The sequence below is a fragment of the Artibeus jamaicensis genome, unplaced genomic scaffold (genome assembly GCF_021234435.1).
Source record: "Artibeus jamaicensis isolate MK-2021 breed Jamaican fruit bat unplaced genomic scaffold, CSHL_Jam_final scaffold_916, whole genome shotgun sequence".
NCBI classification, from domain to species: domain Eukaryota; kingdom Metazoa; phylum Chordata; class Mammalia; order Chiroptera; family Phyllostomidae; genus Artibeus; species Artibeus jamaicensis.
The window spans coordinates 34,635,958-34,659,337 of NW_026522059.1; the positions used below are offsets into that span (position 1 = coordinate 34,635,958).

Genomic DNA, 23,380 nt, shown 5'->3' on the forward strand with positions numbered 1-23,380 from the left:
GGGTTTCTTTTCCTCTGTTACCCTGCAGGTTATTTATATTTTTCCTCAAGGGATACCTACTGACCCTTGTTGGAAAATACTATGCTATAGAATAGTTTGAAAAACACCATAATTAGCATGATAGCAGAGTTATGTTTAGAATATTGATTTTTCCCCATAGATGCAACATATTAAAAAGCTGGTAATGGATGAAGACAACGATGGGTGTACCCCTCTACACTATGCGTGCAGACAGGGGGTCCCTGTCTCCGTAAACAACCTGCTTGGCTTTAATGTGTCCATTTATTCCAAAAGCAAAGACAAGCAATCACCCCTACATTTCGCAGCCAGGTAAGGGTCAGCTTATGTGACAGACGAGCATGTCATCTGTTTGTTTGGAATGTGCTTTGAACATATGAAACCTAATTTTTTCAAGTTATGGGCGTATCAATACCTGTCAGAGGCTCCTGCAAGACTTGAGTGATACAAGGCTTTTGAATGAAGGTGACCTTAATGGAATGACTCCTCTTCACCTGGCTGCAAAAAATGGGCATGATAAAGTAGTTCAACTTCTTCTGAAAAAAGGGGCCTTATTTCTCAGGTGAGAATATATGATAAGAATATTTATATATTCTTTTTAACTAATTAACCATTTCCAGGCTGTGTTTCTATTTTATTTTTAATTATGGTACCTAACTTTCTATCTCCCTAAAGATGTTTATCTCACTGACTCCTTGAAACATATGTGACTTATGAAATATTAAAAGAAAAGCTAGTATTATTGCCAACTGATGAATGAAGACATTGAGATTTATAGAGTTGAAGACCTTGTTCAGGGTCACAGATTAAATGGCTTTGTGCAGAGTAGTTCCCAGGAGCTTTGAAATACAGTTGCTTATATTTTATTGTACTTTATTATGCTACCATGTTTTAACGTGGATACAAAACCATGTGTGTGTACATACCGACACCCTGTACAAATGCAGACTATACTTTTCATTCCATTTGATGAATGGCAGACATAAAAATCACCCTTTAAACTGCAACATGAAATATAAAATATTCCTGAATTTCATTATACTTAACTCTAACATAAAGAGCAAAACCAAATTAAAATAATTATGCATAACAAAAAGGTAGCATAAATAAATGACATCTTGGTAAAAGGAAAATAAACACCCAGAAGTTTTATAGACATATGATGAGCTATCTTCTAATGTCCACCAGGTGAGTAAGCAAAGAGCTCATTAAGCTAATGTTCAGAACCACATTTCTTTACCAGACTGCCCAACCCAGCAACGTCGGAGGCAGCTGAGAACTGCATGCTCTGCTCAGTGCCCGCCTGCTTCCATGGGAACGCAGGCAGCTACTTGCAGAGGGGCCCCCGGTGGACCCGGGCCAGAGAGTTGTTACTTAATTACATCCGAACTGAAATAGCGAGGCGGCTCTTGCACCCTAATGCAGTTGCTCACCAGTGTTGAAATTGAGTTGTGCCAGGATTTCACACAATTTTTGTATATATAATTTGGAAAAATATCAAGACTTCCTTGTGTTCAATAGTAAATTTCTGTGAGAAAAGACACATTTTCCAAAGGGAGTAAGTAAGCATCTTGGAGAGCACAGAGGAAAGATCCCTTCAGATCTGAACTCTTGGAAGACTAAGTGGCACTAAGTTAAGTATCTTACAGTGACGTATTGTAAGAGGATGACACTGTTTTTTATCATTTGTTATTAGTAGTAGCTAGTGGCCATGAAGACTCATATTACCATCATGGAAATTTTTTATATACCATGCTCAATGAAAGAACAGAACAAGACTTAAAGTAGTGCATGGAATACATTACAGCTTGGGAAAAACATGTACAACATAGGCGTGCTGACTCTAGTTTTACCTGTCCCCAAGATTTTGATACTGCACTTACATACTTTTATATTTTATTCTGCTAAATTAAAAAATATGGGTGAATCCCATTACAGGTAGATCACTTAAGACCATTTCGTTGGAAATTAGCTCATTTGGTATGCATATGTAATACATATTTAGTTGCTAGAAGTTAGATTGCATTTTCTTTGTCATAAGACCTACTTGTCAATGGTGGTATGCCATCCTGCACTTCATCTTTAAGGGGAATGCACACGTCTTTTCTTAACTCTTTAACAGTGATCACAATGGCTGGACGGCTTTGCATCATGCTTCCTTCGGTGGGTACACGCAGACCATGAAGGTCATCCTTGACACTAATTTGAGGTGCACGACAGATCAGCCAGATGAAGAAGGGGTACGTATGGCATTCCTCATACCTACCCCAAGTCTTGGCATACAAGCATCTTCAAAAACTGCAAGAAAGACTTCTTCTTAGCCCAGTCTCTTCCCTCCCTTGCCCTGTTCATAGACCCTTACGGGGTTCTTACTCTGCAGACCCTTAGGGAGAGGAGAGGGTGAAAGGGGAAAAGAATATGGAGAATGCTAAGGGGTGGGGACATGCTGAGGTCACCTCCTCAGTCCTGCAGAGACTGGTTTACAGGCCTGTGTGGATTGATGACAAAGTTTCCACCACTCTGGTGAACTGGGAAAAATGAAGAGGGCAGGGGTAAGTCTTCATAAAACTCAGTGTATTTGATTTGAAGGACTATCCTTTATTCTGATGGGATGTTGTTCCTCTTTTTTTGGTAGGGCCAGTATTGAAATGTAAATTCTTTCACTAGATGATGGAGATAGAAGATCATCATTGCTTTTTTTTAAAATGTCTTTATGTAACAAAAGATTAGCAGTTATATAGAAACTCTGATTTAAACTGCTTTTATTTACTGATTATTAGAGAGAGAGGGAAAACATCAATTTGTTGTTTAACTTATTTATGTATTTGTTGCTTGATTCTTGTGACCAGGGATCAGACCCACAACCTTAGTATAGCAGGGTAACATTCTAACCACTGAGACACCTGGCTAGAGCCAAAGCTCTGGTTTTTTTCTTCTAATTTAATAGCCTGCAAAACCCCCAAATCTAGGAACCATTATTATATAGCATGGGAAATTTCCCGGAAGTATTCTCTCCTGGGGTAATTTCAGCATCCTTGCCCTGACAGCTTGTCCTTAGTCCTCATGGAATCATCCCACTGCAAAAACAAAGCAAAATAACCTCTTGGAATTCATGCACACACACCATGTTTGAACTATAAACTCAACATTTTGCAGGTTTATTCTGAGCACCAGTTTTACATTTCAGGTATTTTGGTATTAAATGGTTCATTTTGTTAACAATTTCTTTGAAGCAATTCAATAATAAACCATGGTATAACATAGCTGAGGCATGATTAGCCACTGTCCACGATTCCTATGTTCTATTTTCTCTAAAAGAACACAGCACTTCACTTTGCTGCAAGGGAAGGCCACGCCAAGGCCGTCGCTCTCCTTCTGAGCTACGGCGCTGACATCGTCCTGAACAAGCGGCAGGCCTCTTTTCTGCACCTTGCCATTCACAACTGGAGGAAGGAGGTGGTTCTTTCGACCATCCGGAACAAAAGGTACGCTGTTTTCCTGTCCACTGTCATTGAGTGTCCACTGGCATGAGGGATGACTCACAACCTGAGAGGAAGCAGGAAGAGAGAGTAAGTTTCAGCTGTTAATCGACGTTCAAACTTTTTTTATTTATTCAGTTTCTTTTTAGAGAAAGAGAGGAAGGGGGAGAGAGAGAGGGAGAGAAAGGGAAAACATCGATTTTGTCATTCCACCCATTCATGTATTCATTGCTTGCTTCTTGTATGTGCCCTGACAGGGGATTGAACTCACAACCTTGGTGTATTGGGACAGTGCTCTAACCAACTGAACTATTCAGCCAGGCCTTAATCAACATTTTTAAAACAGTTTTCAAATGTCAGCTTTTTACAGAAAGTTTTAATGAACTCTTTGGGTAACAACAGACATTTTGCATGACCTCACTGATCTTCAGTCTCCATTTCTTTTTTTTTTTACTTTTTAAAAATATATTTTATTGATTATGCTATTACAGTTGTCCCATTCCCTCCCTTTACTCCCCTCCATCCTGCACACCCCTCCCACCCACATTCCCCCCCTTTAGTTCATGTCCATGGGTCATACATATAAGTTCTTTGGCTTCTACATTTCCTATACTGTTCTTACCCTCCTTCTGTCTATTTTCTACCTACCATCTATGCTACTTATTCTCTGTACCTTTTCCCCCTCTTTCCCACTCCCACTCCCTTGTTGCTAACCCTCCATGTGATCTCCATTTCTGTGGTTCTGCTCCTGTTCTGGTTGTTTGCTCAGTTTGCTTTTGTTTTTGTTTTAGGTGTGGTTGTTAATGACTGTGAGTTTGCTATCATATTACTGTTCATATTTCTTATCTTCTTTTTCTTAGATAAATCCCTCTAACATTTCATATAATAAGGGCTTGATGATGATGAACTCCTTTAACTTGACCTTATCTTATTTTTAATCTTGGCTAATGTAATTATGATGTGCCTTGGTATGTTCCTTCTTGGGTTCAACTTCTTTGGGACTCTCTGAGCTTCCTGGATTTCCTGGAGGTCTATTTCCTTTGCCAGATTGGGGAAGTTCTCTTTCATTATTTGTTCAAATAAGTTTTCAGTTTGTTGCTCTTCCTTTTCTTCTTCTGGTAACCCTATAATTCAGATGTTGGAATGTTTAAAGATGTCCTGGAGGTTCCTAAGCCTCTTCTCATTTTTTTTGAATTCTTGTTTCTTCATTCTTTTCTGGTTGGATGTTTCTTTCTTCCTTCTGAGCCACACCATTGATTAAAGTCCCAATTTCCTTCCCATCACGATTGGTTCCCTGTACATTTTTCTTTATTTCACTTAGCATAGCCTTCATTTTTTCATCTAATTTGTGACCAAATTCAACCAATTCTGTGAGCATCTTGATTACCAGTGCTTTGAACTGTGCATCTAATAGGTTGGCTACCTCTTCATCACTCAGTTGTATTTTTTTTGGAGCACTGATCTGTTCTTTCATTTGGGCCTTTTTTTGTGTGTGTGTCTCCCATACTGGCTACATATAAGGGGCAGAGCCTTAGGTGTTCACCAGGGTGGGGCAACCCACATCGCTGCTTTTTGAGGTTATATGTGGGGAAGGGGTCCGAGAGGGAACAATGCTGCTTGCTCTGCTCTCTGCCGGATTTCAATCACTTTCCCCATTACCCACAAGCAAATTGGGCCTTTCTGGTGCTGATTCCCGGTGGTTGGGCTTGTGTACATTCCTGGACCCCATGGGTCTCTCCAATGAACTCTCCTGTGAGGCTGGGAGTCTCTCCCGCTACCTCCTCAACCCCCGCAGGTGTTTTCAGTTGGTGGTTTTAGGCTTTATTTCCCTGAGATGGGCCTGGGTTGTGAGGGCTCACTGCCCAGGTGTTCCTCCCAGTTTATCTGCAGGCGAATGTGGAACCGCCTGTTCCACCAGCCACCACCTTGCAGGTCGGCCAGCCACCTCCTTGCCCGCCCTGGTCCTCCACTGCAACTTTGCCACCAGTCCTCTCTACCCAGCTGCCCATCTTCACCCCTCCTACTGGTCTGGATGGATGTTTCTTCTTTAACTCCTTGGCTGTCAGACTTCCATGCAGTTTTATTTTCTGTCAGTTCTGGTTGTTTTTTGTTTTTAAATTGTTGTTGCCCTCATTTTGGTTGTACAAGGAGGCACAGTGTGTCTACCTATGCCTCCGTCTTGGCCAGAAGTCCTTCAGTTTTCATTTCTAAGTCATGGGAACTTGGATCATCTTGTGGCTGTCTCGTGAGACTCGGGGGTTCAGACGTGCGCAGTATCTGGCACCACAGTCATTGTCAAGAACACTGCCTGGCCCTGTCTGAACTTCCCTGACACTCTGTTGCCAACAGAAATCCAAAAACTGGATGTTGGTGAAAATATTCTCCAAGGGTATTGTCACTAGTGCCATGTATGGAATTCCCATTAACACAGGATCTTTTGTGGTTGAGGGTTTTTGAACTAGACTCCCAGGAGATTTAATGATGAAGTTGGAGAGTAGGTTGTCCCACTTCTCGTGCATAAATTTTTATATATAATCACAGACAGATACATGCGAGGGCCCCATTTCACCGAGTAGTGGACACGGAGTCGAATGATCTCATGTTCAAGGCAGATAAGGCCTGTGTTTTTGAGGATGGGACAGTCTCAAGATCTCCTGCTGATCATTCTTTTGAAGCACTTCTCAATTGAAGTATGCAAGCAGAAGTTTTCTACTGATTATGCACATTTTCTAGATGGATTTTACTGATAGGGTTAACAGAAAATTTGAGTAGATTTTAGAACTAGTCTCCTGTGTCATAGATGGACCATTGGAGGTAAATGGACTCTCAACTTTCTGTTGTAGATCTATTTCCTCTTTGGTGTCATACGTATCTTTTTATCCTGTTCCACTGAATGGAAATGAAGAAAGGGGCAGCCTCTGCAACGTTCTGGCAGAACCTGTGCTTTTTAAGACACTTGACACATGCTATTTTGTAGTTTAATTCAATACATGATGTATATGTGGATTAAATGCTAAATATCCTGTGCCCAGTTCTGTGTTGCTATACTATGTGTGTGAAGGTGAATATCTCTACCCAACATGACCAACTCATGATCTCAGGAGGCACAGAAGGCAAAGTCTACATTCTTTAAAGGCATTTAGAGAAAGAGAACAGTGATTATAACAGCCATCTTGGAATTCACCCACATTTCTAATTTCTGTTAATGGACAAGGACCCTATTAATGGATACATCTTGGTTCAAATATTGGTTCCACTGGGATCAATTCAGGTTTCTTGTAAAGATATAGTCTTGACTATCAGCTGGTAGCTTTGCTATTGTACAGAACAGAAGAATTAAGACTTGTTTATTATTATTATTATTATTATTATTATTATTATTTTTACAGATGGGAAGAATGTCTTTGCGTTTTTAGTCATAATTCTCCAAACAATAAGTGTCCAGTCACGGAATTGATAGAATACCTCCCTGAATGCATGAAAGTAAGCTCTTCAAACAAAACTCCTTATGGGTATATTTTATCATAGAATGTAATGTGAGAATTTATTGTTATAATCATAACCTAAATAATAGTAATTTCCATCTTTAAATAAAGTTCCTAGTTGTACACAGTCTATAAGGGAACTTAGCCAACAAGTATTTAAGGATTGACTTGGATTAAAGAAGGCTATTCTATTAGTTTCTATGTAGAATATAGAAAATAATGAGAAACAGGTTTTTTATTCAAATAATCCAAGTCTAGAGCAGAGGCTACTAATTGTGATTGCTGGCTGAACAATTTCTCTAGGTGTGTTTTTAATGGAATGCATGTTATTGTTCCAAATTTGCCTTTGTTGCTTACATTTAAAATGAGGGGGCTCCCTTAAGGATCCAGATATCTGGCTTCTTGTAAAAATCGGATCTGGTGCCTGGGTCAAGTGTACACAAGGCAGTGAGTGAGCAGCAGGTGAGTGAGTAGCAGCTGCTTCCCTTCCACGGGGCCAGCACCTCCCACCTGTCACCCCCACCTCCTCCTCTTGTATGTTCAGCTTTCTCTAATGCCAGTGTTCATTGCCAGGTATTGTCACTCTTATTCAGTTGATTTCCTTGTAGTAGAGTAATGCTTCTATACAAACTGTGAAGAGTAGAAAAAAAAAGACATCTCCCTTTTTGTGACAGCATGGATGGACCTAGAGGGTATTATTCCAAGTGAAATAAGTCACACAGACAAATACCATATGATTTCACTCATATGTGGAATCTAATGAACAAAATAAACAAACAGAATAGAAACAGACTCATAGATACAGAGAACAAACTAATAGCTCTCAGAGGGGAAGGCATTGGGGGAATGGATCACATAGGTGAAGGAATGAAGCCCCCCAAAAAACCCGCAACAACTATAGACACAGACAACAGTATGGTGATTACCAGAGGAAAAGGAGGGTGGGGAGCAAGTATAGAAAAGGGTAAAGGGCAGGGGAATAAATGGTAATGGAAAGAGACTTGACTTTGGGTGGTGAACAGACAATACAATGTGTTATAGAGTCATACATTGGAACCTGTATAATTTTATAACAAATTTAACCCTAATAAATGTAATTAAAATTAATTTAAAATAAAATAAAATTGAAAAACCCTAAACTGTGAAGATAACAGTAGGCCCAAGGAGAGCCGACACTTGGAGGACAATGGGAAAGCTCCAAAGGCTGGTTCGTCCGGTCACGCTGCTCACCTGGCCTCTGTGGGCCCGGAAAGTGTGCCTGTGCTGGACAGAGCCCAGCACTGACCAGGCGCCCAAGGTGAGAGAAAAAACATCTACAGATGCTGAACCCATGAGTGTTAAAGGATGTAGATACAAGACCTCCTGACAAAGTTGAGATTTAAAGACTGGGACAGACAGAGAATAGTTCAGAAAAGAGGAATGACTTTGAATGCAATTCACAGAGGAAAATATATTGAAATACTGGAGGAGGCAGCGATGCAGACTTGGAGCCTGGTGGCCCCGGGATTTAGTCCTGGCTCTGCCTCTTGTTTAGGCGAGTCATCCCACCTCTCTGAGCTCCACTTTCTGTTTTTGTTAACGCCCTGGTTCTGATACGATCTGGCAAAATATTCCAAAAGATAGAGGTAAACTATATAACATATGTAGGATAGTCCTTTTCCAATATTACAGATCCTATTATTCTTACACTGCCTATGTGGTTATTAGCACTATTAATGGTTTTTATTTATTCAATAAGCACTTAGTATGTGCTATGTATGGCATGTGCTGTTTTTCTTTATAACATCAAATGGATATTAGAGCAGATCCAGTTCGTAGATGAGCATTTTAGGTGCACGAATTTCATCAAAGGGCATGTAAGTATTCAGGATTGAAAAGGGGATAAATAAATGTGAAAAACATACAAAACAAAAGTAAAAAAAAGTCTTGGTTTATAGTTGTTCATATGGAAAATAATACAATAAATAATAATCATTCAAGAATAAAAAAAGATAATGATGTCAGACTTTCTTACTCAATAATCCCAGTTGTTGGAATCTGTCCTGATGAATTATCAGAGGGACAGACAGATTTATATACAAAGGTGTTTCCTGCAGCAATATTAATAATAGTAAAAAAGGTGTTAGAAATATTTACATACACAAAACATAGAAAAGAATTGAAAAAATATACCAAAATATCAATAAGAATTATCACAGGTGTGGGATTACGACTGGTTTTTCTTCTCTTCTTTATGCTATTATATATTTTCTGGTTTTCTATAATGACTTTCTCAGGATGTGAATTTGGGCCACCAGGAAAACATCAACACACAGATTGAGGTGCTGCAAATCATTTATGCAGACAGGAACCCCACAAAAATATTTGTCCCCACACAAACTAGGGGAGGCTCTGATGACCCCTTACACTAGGGTTTTCTCCCTAATGTAAAGGGGTTTCTCCCTTATGTAAGGGGTCATCAGACCCCTTGTGAAGCATCTGGAAGGCCAGCAGTATTTCTCCTTGTAACAGCTGTCCCCCACTGTCCTGTCCCTGCTCCTCTGGAAGAAGACTTTGTCACTGCTGCTCAGAAAGGGAGGTACAGAAGCAAGCACAGAACTTTGGGCTCAAGCATTGCAGATGAGACCTCCGCCAAAGAAAGACCCCAGGGTTCAGCTGAGAGCTGATCAGGGACAAAAAATTATCACTAAAAGATGCCAAGTAAAGAAATCCTTGATAATCTATATATTCTCTACAATCCCAGAAAGACATCAAATCTTAGGCAGAACTAGTGAAATGTTTCTTACTCGAATTTCAGTAAATGTACCTTGTTTCTCAAGTGCATAGTGTTTTTCAGAATCCCTTGCATTTCTGAGGTGTTCAGTGAGAGATGTCACATTTTACTTTATTTTATTTTTGAACAAAGTAATTGCAAATTTATTTCTTTTTTAAACATTTTTTATTGTTGTTCAAGCACAGTTTTCTGCCTTTGCCTTCCACCCCTCCCTACCATTCCAACCCTCCCCACCTCCCTCCCATCTCCACCCCACCTTGTTATTGTCCATGTGTCCTTTATAATTGTTCCTGTGAACCTGTCACCCTTTTCCCCCATAATCCCCTCCCCTCTCCCCTCTGGTCACTGTCTTTGTTTCTGAATGACAGGGATTACAGTTTACCTTGGAAGCACAAGAAGCAAAGGAAGGGGAGGCAATGTCTCAGGTGTTCTTATAGAAATGGGATCAAATCCTGTCTCTCACCTACTTTCCTGCCCAATATCTTAGCCATTTTTCCTCTCAAAGGTACTTTTAGATTGCTGCGTGACACCCTCCGGAGAAGACAAGTCCTGCCAAAACTACCACGTAAGCCTATTTTACTATGATGGTTTGAAGTTTACTTTATTATAACCCTTTAAAGAATATTAAGGGTGTTAGTAGAGTTTCATAATCTCAAAAGGTGGTAATTATTGTGTTCGTTTGTCATTTTGCTACATTACTTACTTATAAGACAATTTCCCCTTTAGATCTTCAGTTTTCCCCCAATATTTTAACTGTTTCTAATAGCATTAATTGGGGTTGCTTCTAGACTTATATTTTCTTGCTAGTATTGACTCTAAAAGGTCTAAGTGATTTTTTGAGAATTCATCTTTTCCCATGACAAGGAGTTAAAAATCAATTGAATATCAGCTTTCTAGAATATCTGTTTTTTGTTTTACTAGAATATTTATTTTTGAAACTAATATACAATAATAACTTAATTTACTTTTGTTCAGATGAAATGACTCGATTTTATTTGAATCACTTCATTGTCAGCAGAATTGTAGGCCTGTGTATGTGGTTTGTCAAGAACAGTTTTGGGGTCTATACTAGACTATAATTTTTAAAAATTGTATCTTCTACAGATCGAGTATAATTTCAGATATCTTCAGTGTCCATTAGAATTCACAAAAAAAAAAGCACAGGATGTCATGTACGGGCCTCTCACAGCCCTCAATGTAAGTCAAGTGTGTGTGTTATCCCCAGCTCTTTAATGTCTTAGTATAATAGTTCAGAAGTGGGACTCAAGAGAATTCTAGATTTATAGTTTTATGTCTGTCTGCCATGTGGCCCAACCCTTTATTTTACTAGTAAAGAAAGCAATCATTTTCTACAATTGCTACCTTTTGGCCTTTTTAAAGTTCCATACTCTTGATTACTTCAGCTGCAATGGTCATGCCAAACCTAACCCAACTCAGAATCCAATAAACCACGGATAACACAGGCTGCCCATCTCAATACAGACCAACTACATATTTAAAAGAGTTTGCTCCAGTGTAAACCAGAGGAAAATGCAGGGGTTGGCATTTACAATCATAGACTCCAAGTTCAGCCAACCACTGGGCTCCACAGTGAATGAACTTTCAGAAGCTTTTAGAACCTTCGGGAAGAATAAACACAGCCTGAGAGCAGGCCCTAAATTTTCAGTACGAACCCAAATTTCCTAAAAGACTTGCTCCAAACCAATTCTTATTCCAAAGAGTGCTTGTACATTTCTAACAGATGAAGCCATAGAAGCCATGCAACGGATCTACTTCAGCCTCAACCAGGGATCTCAAAATAATTGCAGAGGAAGCAGGTAGCAGCTGTGTAATGAGCTCCTGGTGTAAAAGGACAATGGCTGTTGTATCAACAAAGTGTTGCCATGTGGGAAGGGCAGCCCAGGCTTGTGTAAATATTAGCAATGAATAAAATTGCATGAAAGCAAAATAAAACATATTTGAGGGTTGGATTTGTAAACTGTGGTCCAGGCCTGAGATCTGTGCTAATATGGTGAACATGAGCCACATGTGACTACAAAATTAAAGTTAAATAAAGTTAAAAACTCATTTCTTCATTTGCTGTAGCCTCCATTCTAGCTCTCAGGAACCAATGCAGTCTGTGGCTTTCCTATTCAGCATCAGAGGGATGGAACATTTCCGTTACTGCAGAAAGTTCCACTGGGTAGCACTGGTCTAGACCAATTCAGAATTTTCATTCACTTTAAATGAATTCATTTCTCTACTTGAAAGCCTTTGGTACAGACCATGGTGTCAGCCATCACCTAAAGTGAAAGTCTAGAAGGCTTACTGAGCACTTGGAATGTGAAGGAAGCAGTCATATGGATGTTCCGCTCACAAGGCTGGTGATGGCAATGACTCTGCAAAGCATTTTATGTTTAGTTCTGCCGGAGTAGATTATGTTTTGCAGCTTTTATAGTTCAGATTCAATAGCAGTGCCTAAACATAACTAACTACAGTTATACGTAGAGAATTTTGGTCTATGTATGGGGGGTTCCCCCATTGTAATTGAAAGAACAGGCAATACTTTATCATCAGAAAGAGTTTACATCTCCACCACTAGAATAGGAGGAAATAAAAATATCTGCAGCTTTTAAAAAGAAATAGACTCTGAATAATATAGACTCAGTCTAATTTATGTGAAACAGGCTTCCTGAATAAAAACACCACACTTGGTGGCCGCACATAAGCACATGAGTGGATTGTGCCTCAATAACACAGCAACCCTGGCTGTAGTTCGAGGAGACCTGAGGGTCTCCTGGATGGATAGCTGGTCTGCTACAGGAAGTTATTGTGCACAGAAGTCTAGATGGGCCTGTTGGCATTCAGACTCAGGCAAGATGGAAAACAGACCCTAGGCAGCCCCCTAAAAAGTCAGAACTTTGAGTGTGTGTTGCACTGTTCTCTTCCCCTCCTCAGGGAGGCCAAGGAGTTGAGAGTTTTCTCCCTGTCAAGCCCAGGGGGGAGGGGCTATAGCAAGTAACTGCTGTGAGTTTTCCTACCGCCTTAGGCTGAGGGCCACCTGGTACAGGAACTTCTTCTTCTTTTTTTTTAAATTAAATTTTATTTAGTTACTTTTCAAGTACATTTTTTTTTATCTATTTCTCCCATCCCACCCCCCACCCCCCGCCTGGTCTCCCCCCTCCCTCCCATCCACCCCCCCCAGTCCTCATCCCTGTTTCTTTCATACTTGTTCCTCAAAATCCCTCCCCCTTTTTCCTCTTAAATTCCCTTCCCTCTCCCCTCTGGTCGCTGCCCACTTGTTCTCTATTTCAGTGTCTTTGTTTTTATTCTGTTTGCTTGTTTGTTTTATTCTTTAGCACCTAGTTTTCTGGATTTCTCAGGAAGGCAGTTGGTCCGAGTATTGTGGTTAATTTAACCTTATCTCTCCAGTCCCAGTGGGTGAAGGAGAGTCTGGGGCTTCCTGGCCAATATCACTCCCCCTATGTATTTACTGAATAAAAAATTAATTTTGAGTAATGGAAAAATGCAATGAATTATTTAAAATTATTTTTGAAATAGATACTAGTAGTTCCCAATAACTCATGAAAACTTATGATATACAGGCTAATTCAACTACTATTGTAAATACTTCTAGAAAGATAAGCTTTGAGTTTCTTCAAGCACAGGCCAAGGTTGTAGCTCTCACTTGTTTCTCATGTCCTTTCCAGTTGTAACTTGTGTACCATTGAAAAGCTTATGCTAGCTCAACAAGTGAGAAATTGAAAGAGACAGAGTGAATCAAATACTTGCATCTGTATAAAATGTTTCTCTCGAGCTTGGGATTTAAAAAAAATACATTCTTGGTATAATTTTTGGTTTTTCCAATTTTCTGAAATAAACAGCTGTTACCTTTATAATAGCAAATAAAATGATAAAACCAGCAAACAAAAAGCTTGGCTAATACTTGCTAGCTTAATGTGATTGCATTTTTACTGATCATTTATTTTTCAGATGATGGTGCAACATAACCGCATAGAGCTTCTCAACCACCCTGTGTGTAAGGAATATTTACTTATGAAATGGTAAGCATTCAGTAATGTTTCTTTATAACGAGATTTCCATGAAATGTATTGAAAGTCTTCTAAATGGCTTTGTTTTAATAGAATTTTAGAGTTTTAGATTTTATTATTTTAATGTTTTACACTTTGAAAAAGGAAATGTGTTGAAAATCTGTATATCTTGGTATTAAAATGATGAGATTGGTTATTTTTGATATTAAATAACATATTTGGGGTGGGGGCAAATCCCTACAAGGAGAGGCATTGGGGCCCTGCGGTTTAGTGGACATGAACAAAGGGGGCAGGTGTGTTCCTGGAAAGAACCATGACCTTGGAGTCAGAAGATCTGAGCTCATGTCTCTGTTCTTCCATTAATTGGTGGGAGATTTTTAAGTCATGGTTTACTGGGAAGTTAAGATAATTTTTTTTTGAAATGAAAAAGGTGAATTCAAAGATCTTCTTGGTTCTAAAGTTCAGTGCATTTACCAAATAGATTTCTGAGAGGCATCCTAACTATTCCACAGGTATCTTAAGGAAATATTTTTTTGTTGTTGAAACTCCTCAATTATCGCTTACTTATTTGTTTGTAGGTTGGCTTATGGGTTTAGAGCCCATATTTTGAACCTAGGATCTTACTGCCTTGGCCTCCTGCCTATGACCTTTCTTGTTGTCAATATAAAGCCAGGTCTGGCTTTCAACTCAACTGGAATCATCAATGAAACCAGCGATCATTTAGAAATATTAAACACCAAGGTATTTATTTACATATTTCAACTTTTTAAAGTCAAAGATTAGTAAAAGTGTGCTTTTTACCTTAGGAATACTGACCCCACAATAAGGCTGAAATATCAGGACTTTGATTATTATTATAAACAGCCTGTAGAATTCACATGTGGTAGCAGTTTCTCCTAAAATCTTTTGTGGACTGAGAGGGAATATAATCACATAGGTTAGTAAATAAGTTTGTAAATTAAGTTTTAAAGGAATTAACATACATGAGATGCTAGCTTGAATGCTGAAGTATAGAACTTGAAAACTGCTGTGCAAGAGAGCAGATTTGTGGCTGCCGGAAATTGAGAGGGCAAGGCGTGGTAGTCCACGGGGACAGGATTTCCATTCGGGGTGGAATAGACGCTATGGAACTAGACGTCATGGTGCTGATGATGTCTAACGCTGTGAATGTTCTTAATGCCATAGAATTGCACATTTCAAAATGTAAATGTACTTAAAAATGCAAAGCCCTTAAAATGATAAATTTTATATTATGTGTATTTTGCCAGAGTAAAGTGATTTTTACGTGAGTCTTCAGATTAATATTCCTTCAGAATTCAGTTGTCAATTTTTGAGCCTCTTTCAATTAGGGCAATTATGAAATGAGTACGTGTCGTCTTTATACTGGCATTACAGTAATTTTCTGTTTAAAGCAAACATAAGTAGTACACAAAGACGAAGCAAAAGAAAAACAAATATTTAATAGAAATTTTTAAGAAATATTATTGTTTTAATGTATCTCCTTATATGTGCTTTCTTACATTATTTTTGTTTCAGAATTCATATTCTATAAAAGTTTGCATGATTTTAGTTTTTTTATCAAGTTTATTTGGATATTGCAAAGAAGTGGTCCAAATTTTCCAACAGGTAAATAATTCATTTCCTATCTCTAAAGTTGTAAATATTTTAATATGCAGGACATAAATTAACTGCTAAATAATTATTGAAACAAAATGTATGTCCGAATAAAATCACATACCTGGACAGATGTGCAGATTGGAGACACCAAGCATAAACTTTTCCAAATCCAGGAATCACGTGGTTTCAGATACGCCCCCTACACTGGGTGGTCCCAGGTGACACACCCAGAGAAGCGGTGTCCCAGCTTCACAAGTCCGTGTGGGCCAGTCTGGCCACGAGTGAACTTATGAATGACTTTTCTGTGTCTTCTCTGATATTAGGTTAATATTTTGCTAACATATTATGAATTGGATAATTTTGAATGTAACTGTTGATAAAGACTTACTTGGGCCAAGACTTTATTTCAGATGTTTTTTTTTCTTTGAATTCTTTTCCTAAAAGGAATCCTTTTCTTTATTGTATAAAATTTCAAGTTACAATAAAAATTGGGAACTTTTAGCATAATATTTACTTTTACTTTACTTTTAACAATGGATGAACCAAGTTCAGATCAGAGGCAAGAGGTCTGGAGATTGTCTGCAGGTCCTTGTTTTGGCTGATGAATGGCATCAATATCTCATTTCTAAGACTTTTATCATTCAATTTTAGTGTATACTTTTTATGATTGTTATTTTCTAAAAGTTATATACTTTTTACACAATACCTTATTTTCTGTGAAAATTAACCTCATTACATGATGTAAGCACATGGGCATTTGCCTGACCATACTGGCACATTGTGTTTGTTTTATAACATACATTGCAAGTGCTTTTATATGTATATAGTTTCACTACTGTCACAGTTCTGAGAGTTAGACTGTACTGTTCCACTGTACATTAAATGGTTTAGGGAATATTATTTAGTATCTCATTAATTTCACTTTTTAAACATCAGAATTACAGATCTGGTCTCTGCGTTTCCTTATTGCCATTTAAATGATCTACTCTGCATGACATTTTTAAGAATAGAAAATATACCAAATCATTATGGCAATTGATTCTTAGCACAGGTCTCAAATTTCCTTAGAAGCAGCCTTAGCTGCTTTATATTCTGCATGTCCACATACAGGCAGAAAGGAATTACTAAACCAACCTGCAGCTTCCTCCTACCTGTTGAGTTTTCCTCAAAATGGAGTGGACTCTATGGGGAAAGGCCAGAATGTTGTAGAATTTCCTTAGGCATCAGATTCCCTAAGTACCAGGTCAACACAAGAGGCTGAGCAACCTTCAACAATGACACGAACCCAGGACTCCAAGTTCAGTCCAAGGTGGCAGAAGCTGGCTCTTTGGTCCTAAACTCCCCAGCTGCAATGCTTGAAAAATATAAAACTATTGTGACTGGTTATATGCAATAAAGAACCATCTGTAAGAGGCTAGGTCTTGATCTCTACATGTGGTAATTCTTCATTCTTTTCAACACCAGAAAAGGAATTACTTCTTGGACCCTAACAATGGAATTGAGTGGATTATCTACACAACAAGCATCATTTTTGTGTTGCCCTTGTTTGTTAGTATACCAGCTCATTTGCAGTGGCAATGTGGAGCAATTGCTATTTACTTTTATTGGATGACCTTCTTATTGTATCTTCAGAGGTAAAACCAGCTTGAATGATTTCTATATCTTTTAGGCATGTTTCATATCAAGAGAAGGCCCTGCTGTAACTCGGTGCTCAGTGGAATGAGTGCCTGCCTGTGATTCAAAGAGTTGCCAGTTTGATTCCCAGTCGGGGCATATGCCTGGGTTGTGAGCCAGGTCCCCAGTAGGGGTCGCGTGAGAGGCAACCACACATTGATGTTTCTATCCCTCTCTTTCGTCCTTCCTTCCCCTCTCTAAAAATAAATAAATAAATAAAAAATTTAAAAGTGTCTTTACAATCTATAAAAACTAGATAAAGAATAAGCTAGTTATGCATTTATGGGACTTATAATAGTTCTCCTTTTGACATTATTTTTTAAACATTTTATTTATTTATTTTTAGAGAGAGGGGAAGGGAAGGAAAAAGAGAGGGAGAGAAACACCCATGTTTGGTTGCCTCTTGTGTGCCCTCTACTGGGGACTGGTGCTTAACTCAGGCATGTGCCCTGACTTGAAATCAAACCAGAAACCCTTTGCTTTACAGTCTGGCACTCAATCCACTGAGCCATGCCAGCCAGGGCTGAAGATATCTTTTATATACTATTAAGGAAAAGAGGAGGGAGGTATGGAGTTCAGAGTATAGACCAGGTTTCTCTCAAACATGGCACTATTGAAATTTGGGGCCAGATAATTCTTTGTTGTGGGGCTTTGTACTGTGCACTGTAGAACATTTAGCAGCATCCCTGGCCTCTACCCTCTACATAACAGTAGCTACCATCCCCTACCCACATAACAACAATAAAAAATGTTTCCAGATACTGTCAATTATCCTCTAGGTAGCAAAATCACCTTGAATCAAGAACCACTGGTCTAGACAAATCTGTGGGAGTCAATGGGTATAAAAGTATTGGCTATTCTTGCTTTGCCTGGTATTATCTGGTAATTATTTACTTTAGATTAATATAATCAAAATGAAGTGGTAGGTATGGGGAAGAATACTGATAGAAGGCAAAAAGTAAACCTAAAGAATCTAATTCTGGAGGGGACAGAAGGGCTGCCTCCCACAATTGCTAGTGTTGAGTTAGATATGTCACTTCGCTTTATTCTTATAATAACAAGGGGTAAACGTTATCACTCACAGTCTACAATAGAAGAAGCTGAAGCACTGAATTAGTAACTTGCCCAAGATCTAAGCTCATAAGTCACATGTCAGCATTTCAGCAAAATCTTTCCCACCCTGAGGTTGAATCCTGTCCCCTCCCAGCCTCTGGAAAAGACATGATCTGGTGGGAAGAACAATGTCATGGAAGACAAGAGGCTTTAAAACAAGCCCAGGTGGTTTCATTCTCTTGGTTTTGTCATTATCAGTGACCTTAGCGAGTGACTGGATGTCTCTGGGAACTTGGTTCCTAAGGCCTCTGGAGTCCCTTTCAACTTTAAAATCTTGTGACTCCCCTTGGAACAGGGTACCTTTGCCAAAGGGAAAGCACAAGTTAGTGGCCAGATGACTCCCATGATCTACTCAAACATTTTACAACATAGGTGGCTAGGGGTGGTGACACAGGCGAGCTCAGGGAGCTGTGAGGAGGGCGAATGTAAAGCATGCATATGTGCCCGGTGGCAAGTGCCTTCGGGTGCAGAGACTCATCACTCCCCACCGACGCACCACGCACTCATCTCTCTCCTCCCCTCCCCATCTGGTAGCACTGTCCCTGGTACTGGGAAGCTATGATTCCTCGCTCCTACTTTGGCCAAGTGGTCAGGAGGGGAAAACAAAAAGAAAGAAAGCAGGTTGAATGAAGAGCTTGAAAACAAGACAGCTTGACACCTCACAAATTCTCATGGCTTCTTTTTGGAAGTGCCTGGTGTCAGTTATCTCACTTGTGAAAACTAGTGCCCAGTGTGTGATAAATACTGGCACCAGATAAAGTATGCTGGACCAAAAAAGTGAATAAATATTGTGATTTTTCAAATTTTCCTAGGTTTGAAAATTGTGGCATTTTCATTGTTATGTTGGAGGTAATTATGAAGACTTTGCTGAGGTCCACAGTCGTGTTTGTATTCCTTTTTCTGGCCTTTGGACTCAGCTTTTACGTCCTCCTGAACATACAGGTGAGGAGCTGTGATTCCTTTTGTCCCTATAGATATTAGGAGTATATATTTATATTCAAATCTTGATGTATAAAAGCAATAATGATACAATATTTGTTGTATCATTTGTTGTATTTGGATATTTTCAGTTTATCTGATATATTTAATGTTCAAGTGACTTTCATTGCAGGGAAAAGTATAGTCTTATTAAATGACTATACCATTGTCATTTGTATAGTCATTTACAAATGACTTTTTCCATTGTCAAAAGTTTATGTGTAATGCATGATGATTTGTTTTATGTGCAGAAAATATCATTTTGATGAGTTTCCTACCAGTTTTTTGGTAGTTTTTTATCACTGTATTTTAGTAGCTATAGCCCTATGACTTTAAAATATTTTAAATGTGATTTTATCATTTTACTCTCCAGAAGACATTTTTTTATTAATGAATTTTGCATTTCATTTTCCCTCACTATCTTTCCTCAGGATGCTTTCAGCTCCCCGGTGCTTTCTATAGTCCAGACCTTCAGCATGATGCTAGGAGATATTAACTACCGTGATGCCTTTCTCGAACCATTTCTCAGAAATGAATTGGCATATCCACTTCTCTCCTTTGTACAACTTATTAGCTTCACAATATTTGTCCCAATTATTCTCATGAACTTACTTGTAAGTAATTTACCCTTGTATTTCCTGTTTGTTGATCATTTAGGGCTTAGTAATAATAATTGTTAGCTTCCCTAACCTCCCTCCATGAAGGGAAAATGGGACACCTATGAAATTCATTCTTTCAATGTGCCTAGAGTGTTCCAGGCACAGGGTGGGGCCCAGGAGATGCAAAGATGCATTCGGTTGGCCAATATTTATCAAGAATGTGCTAAATGCCCTTCACTGAGCCAAGTGCTAGCAAACAGTAGTAAACAAGGCAGATCAATGCTCAGTCTCTACATAATTATAAACTAGTCATGAATTTAAGTGGTGAAGAAAGAAATATGCAGCATGATGGCTTGGGGGTGATAAATGCTATGAAAAACTACAAGGCAGAATAAGGAATAAAAATGAATGGTGGGCTTTGGAATTATTGGGGGGTGGGAGGGGAAGCCAAAGGTTAGGCAGAGACCTTCATGGTGCAGGAGGAGGAACTCATCTCTTGAATTGCTCTTGAACTAGAGATTTAAGTGAGGAGGGCATCTGCAGCATTCAGGTGCCCCCTCTAGAGGACTCCAAGGCTGACCACCCCAGCAGACACGACCGTGCGCTTCCACAGACAACCTGTCCAGCCCCCAGCATCCTGGCTGACACAGGCAGGAATATACCCCAGGTTCACAGGGCATCCTAGTTGGCGTTACAGGGCATGTTTTTTCTTATTCATTGATTCAAATATGCATGTATCCCACGCACTTTTTACAAGTCTGACTACGCACCAGGGAATGTGCTAGGCAATGTTTCCAGGAAGAAAAAATAACACGGACTATTGATGTTTTGATTCACTTGCATGACACAACCCCAGAGTTTCATTCTGGTGACCTAGAAAAATAAAAGATGGCACTAAGAACTATAGAGAATGCTACAAACTCCACCTTCTTCTCTTAGAATCACTTACATTTTGGAAGATCATTATCAGGAGGAGAATTTGGCTGAGCAATGGCATAGGTCGCTGCCATACTCAAGATCCACGTGTCCAACACCCACTGAGCGTCCCTACCTGCATGTCCCAGAGCAATATCAAACCCAACAGAGCCAAGACTGACAATGTTCTCATTCCCTCAAACTCTCTCAGATCACTGGAAAATAGTCTCCATCCACCCACCCCCGTTTTCCCTCAATTTTCCCCCGCCTCAGTGTTTCCCTCATCTGGCCACTCCCTACGAGCTTGTAGCCTCCTGGCTCCTCATCCATATTGCTCCAGGGCACTGAAGAATTTCTCCATCTCATCTCATTTCTCTGTCTAATCCTTTCTGCAAATTATCACCACAGTGATGTTCTGATAACGAAAAGCTGAGCCTGTCAGTGGCTCTTTTAACTTTTATTCTATGACTGCTAAAGCTTCAATCCAGTCCAAACCCATGAGCATAGCACCCAAGGGTTGGTGTGCTCTGGATCCTACACAGATCTTGCACAAACCAGAGAAAGATAATAATAAAAGGATGCAATGAGCTAACACAAAGCATTTAAGACATAATATGCATTTAATCAATGTTAGCTACAATTAAATATTAATAATATTTGGTTAATATTTCATTATTAATTTGCTACTTAAATTAGCAAATTTAATGAGATTCACAAGCTTATAAGTTATATGAATAAGTTATAAGGACACTGCCAAGCTCAGATGACTCACATGCTATAAGCCTATGTCTCACGAGCTCAGATGCCTTCTGAGCCCAAGCAAGTACATTTGATGTATGAAGCCACAGTTACCAGACAGTTGGCTTTGGGGGTCCTGATCCAAACCAGAGAGAATGCCCACCTCAGGATTCACAAATTAAAAAACAAAAACATTGTTCTGCCAAATAACACCTATTTGCCAACTATATTTGTTTCTCAATGCTCGTTTGTACACCCTGGGGTACACTTTCACTGCTCATTCATTCAGCAGCTATTTTGTGTGACTAATATGTGCCCTCCACTGTTCTAAGCGCTGGGCATGCAGCAGTGACCTGGACAGACAGAGCCCCTCTCTCCTGGAGTTTACTTGACTTTGAACTCCATGAGAAGAGGGACAGGCATTTCCTCTCAGGCTGTAGCAAGCGGGGGCTGGTTCAGCGTAGACAGGTACTGAGTGTCTAATAGTGAGAGAGTGAATGTGACCAATTTAATTGGGACTGAGGAGGACTGAGCTGGCCTCTCCCCCTCACCCAATTCTCTCTAACCATGGATTTCTAAGTGGGTCTTTTTTTTTTACCAGAGCCTCACCCACCCCTAACATGTACCTTTTCCTGCCAAACATATGTGAGATAGAAATTCCTTCATTGCTTCAATTTAATGTTTTAATTTTGCCATGTTGTCTGGTCTCTCTTGTCTACTTTAGATGCTAAACTGCTATAGTTTCCAACCATGTTGCATGGTTGTTACCCATTGAATCTGGTATCACATCACACCTGTCCTTTCCAAAAAGAACATACTTTTACTTTAAGTTAAAATGAATTTCAGGTTAATTTGTATGTCTCCACTTTTCATGATACCACTTAAGACTACCAGACTCACCAACATGGCCATCACTGTTGCCAAGTCACACTGGCTGTGCAGCTTTGTGTGAGGTGTGTAAGCTGTGTTTCAGGGGCGCTGCTGGTAAACTTCACGCTCACTCTCACAGTACCCAGGGAGAACTCAAGGACACTGTGACATGAGCCATTAAACTGGTAGTGATTCAGTGCTGTATTGTGCTTCAGATTGGTCTGGCAGTTGGTGACATTGCGGAGGTCCAGAAGCATGCACTGCTGAAGAGGATCGCTATGCAGGTGAGTATCGCATTTATTTGAAATCGGCCCCATCCTGACTATTCACATGTAAGAAGAGCTGAGTTCTGAGAACAAGTTATTGAATAATGGCATCTTCTTAGCACAGAGGATAGCCATGCTGTGCCTGGTGTACATGTTCTCTGGTGTACCTCTGGTAGTCAGAAAATCAAAAATGAAAAGAATTTCACACAGCAATCTCAGCAGAGAAACTGAGCAATTGCCTGAGTCTCTTTCCGAGTTAACATGTGGTCAACCAGGTAGCTCACTCCCATCTTGTCAGTGGGTGAGGTGAAAGGTAGGGGCAGGGGACCGGCTGCTAGGGGCGAAGGAGACCTGGCCAGCCTGGCTGCTCGTGCGTGAAGTCGGTTTCAGTTGGCCGTACCAACAATTGTGTCTGTTCAGAGTATGAATTCCAGATGCTAATTTAGCATTTCTACCCATTAAATCCAAAATGCGCTTTAGGTGGAACTTCATACCAACTTAGAGAAGAAGCTGCCCCTCTGGTTCCTACGCAAAGTGGATCAGAAATCCATCATCGTGTATCCCAACAGACCCAGATACAGGAGAGGGTTATTAGTAAGTACATGTAACAAACATCCATGTACACAGAGGGACACTGCTTGGCTTGCATTCATTGTGGATTCCTAAAGGTGCCCTTTTATAGGCTTTGAATCACTCTGCCTGTGGGAAGGAAATAACTGTGCTTTCAAAAAAATTGCAGGATAGAGCCAGAATCATAAAATGATGATCAGTGTAGGAGAGACATTTGTCTCTGTTTCCAAGTGGCTCAGCCACAATTTCAATGT

At 39.6% G+C, this 23,380-nt stretch overlaps 1 protein-coding gene across 1 annotated transcript in view; it reads left to right on the top strand.

Moving 5' to 3' along the window:
* Positions 1–23,380, top strand: part of TRPA1 (transient receptor potential cation channel subfamily A member 1) — a 47,587-nt gene that overhangs the window by 21,937 nt on the left and 2,270 nt on the right. Inside the window, exons 11-25 of the mRNA XM_037140384.2 lie at positions 161–330; positions 416–580; positions 2,141–2,258; positions 3,337–3,503; positions 6,887–6,980; positions 10,261–10,320; positions 10,860–10,952; positions 13,728–13,798; positions 14,365–14,527; positions 15,323–15,412; positions 16,868–17,037; positions 19,003–19,132; positions 19,600–19,782; positions 22,506–22,574; positions 23,037–23,150. Of these exons, the coding sequence (XP_036996279.2) occupies positions 161–330; positions 416–580; positions 2,141–2,258; positions 3,337–3,503; positions 6,887–6,980; positions 10,261–10,320; positions 10,860–10,952; positions 13,728–13,798; positions 14,365–14,527; positions 15,323–15,412; positions 16,868–17,037; positions 19,003–19,132; positions 19,600–19,782; positions 22,506–22,574; positions 23,037–23,150 (1,857 nt within the window). The remainder of the gene's footprint in view (positions 1–160; positions 331–415; positions 581–2,140; positions 2,259–3,336; positions 3,504–6,886; positions 6,981–10,260; positions 10,321–10,859; positions 10,953–13,727; positions 13,799–14,364; positions 14,528–15,322; positions 15,413–16,867; positions 17,038–19,002; positions 19,133–19,599; positions 19,783–22,505; positions 22,575–23,036; positions 23,151–23,380) is intronic.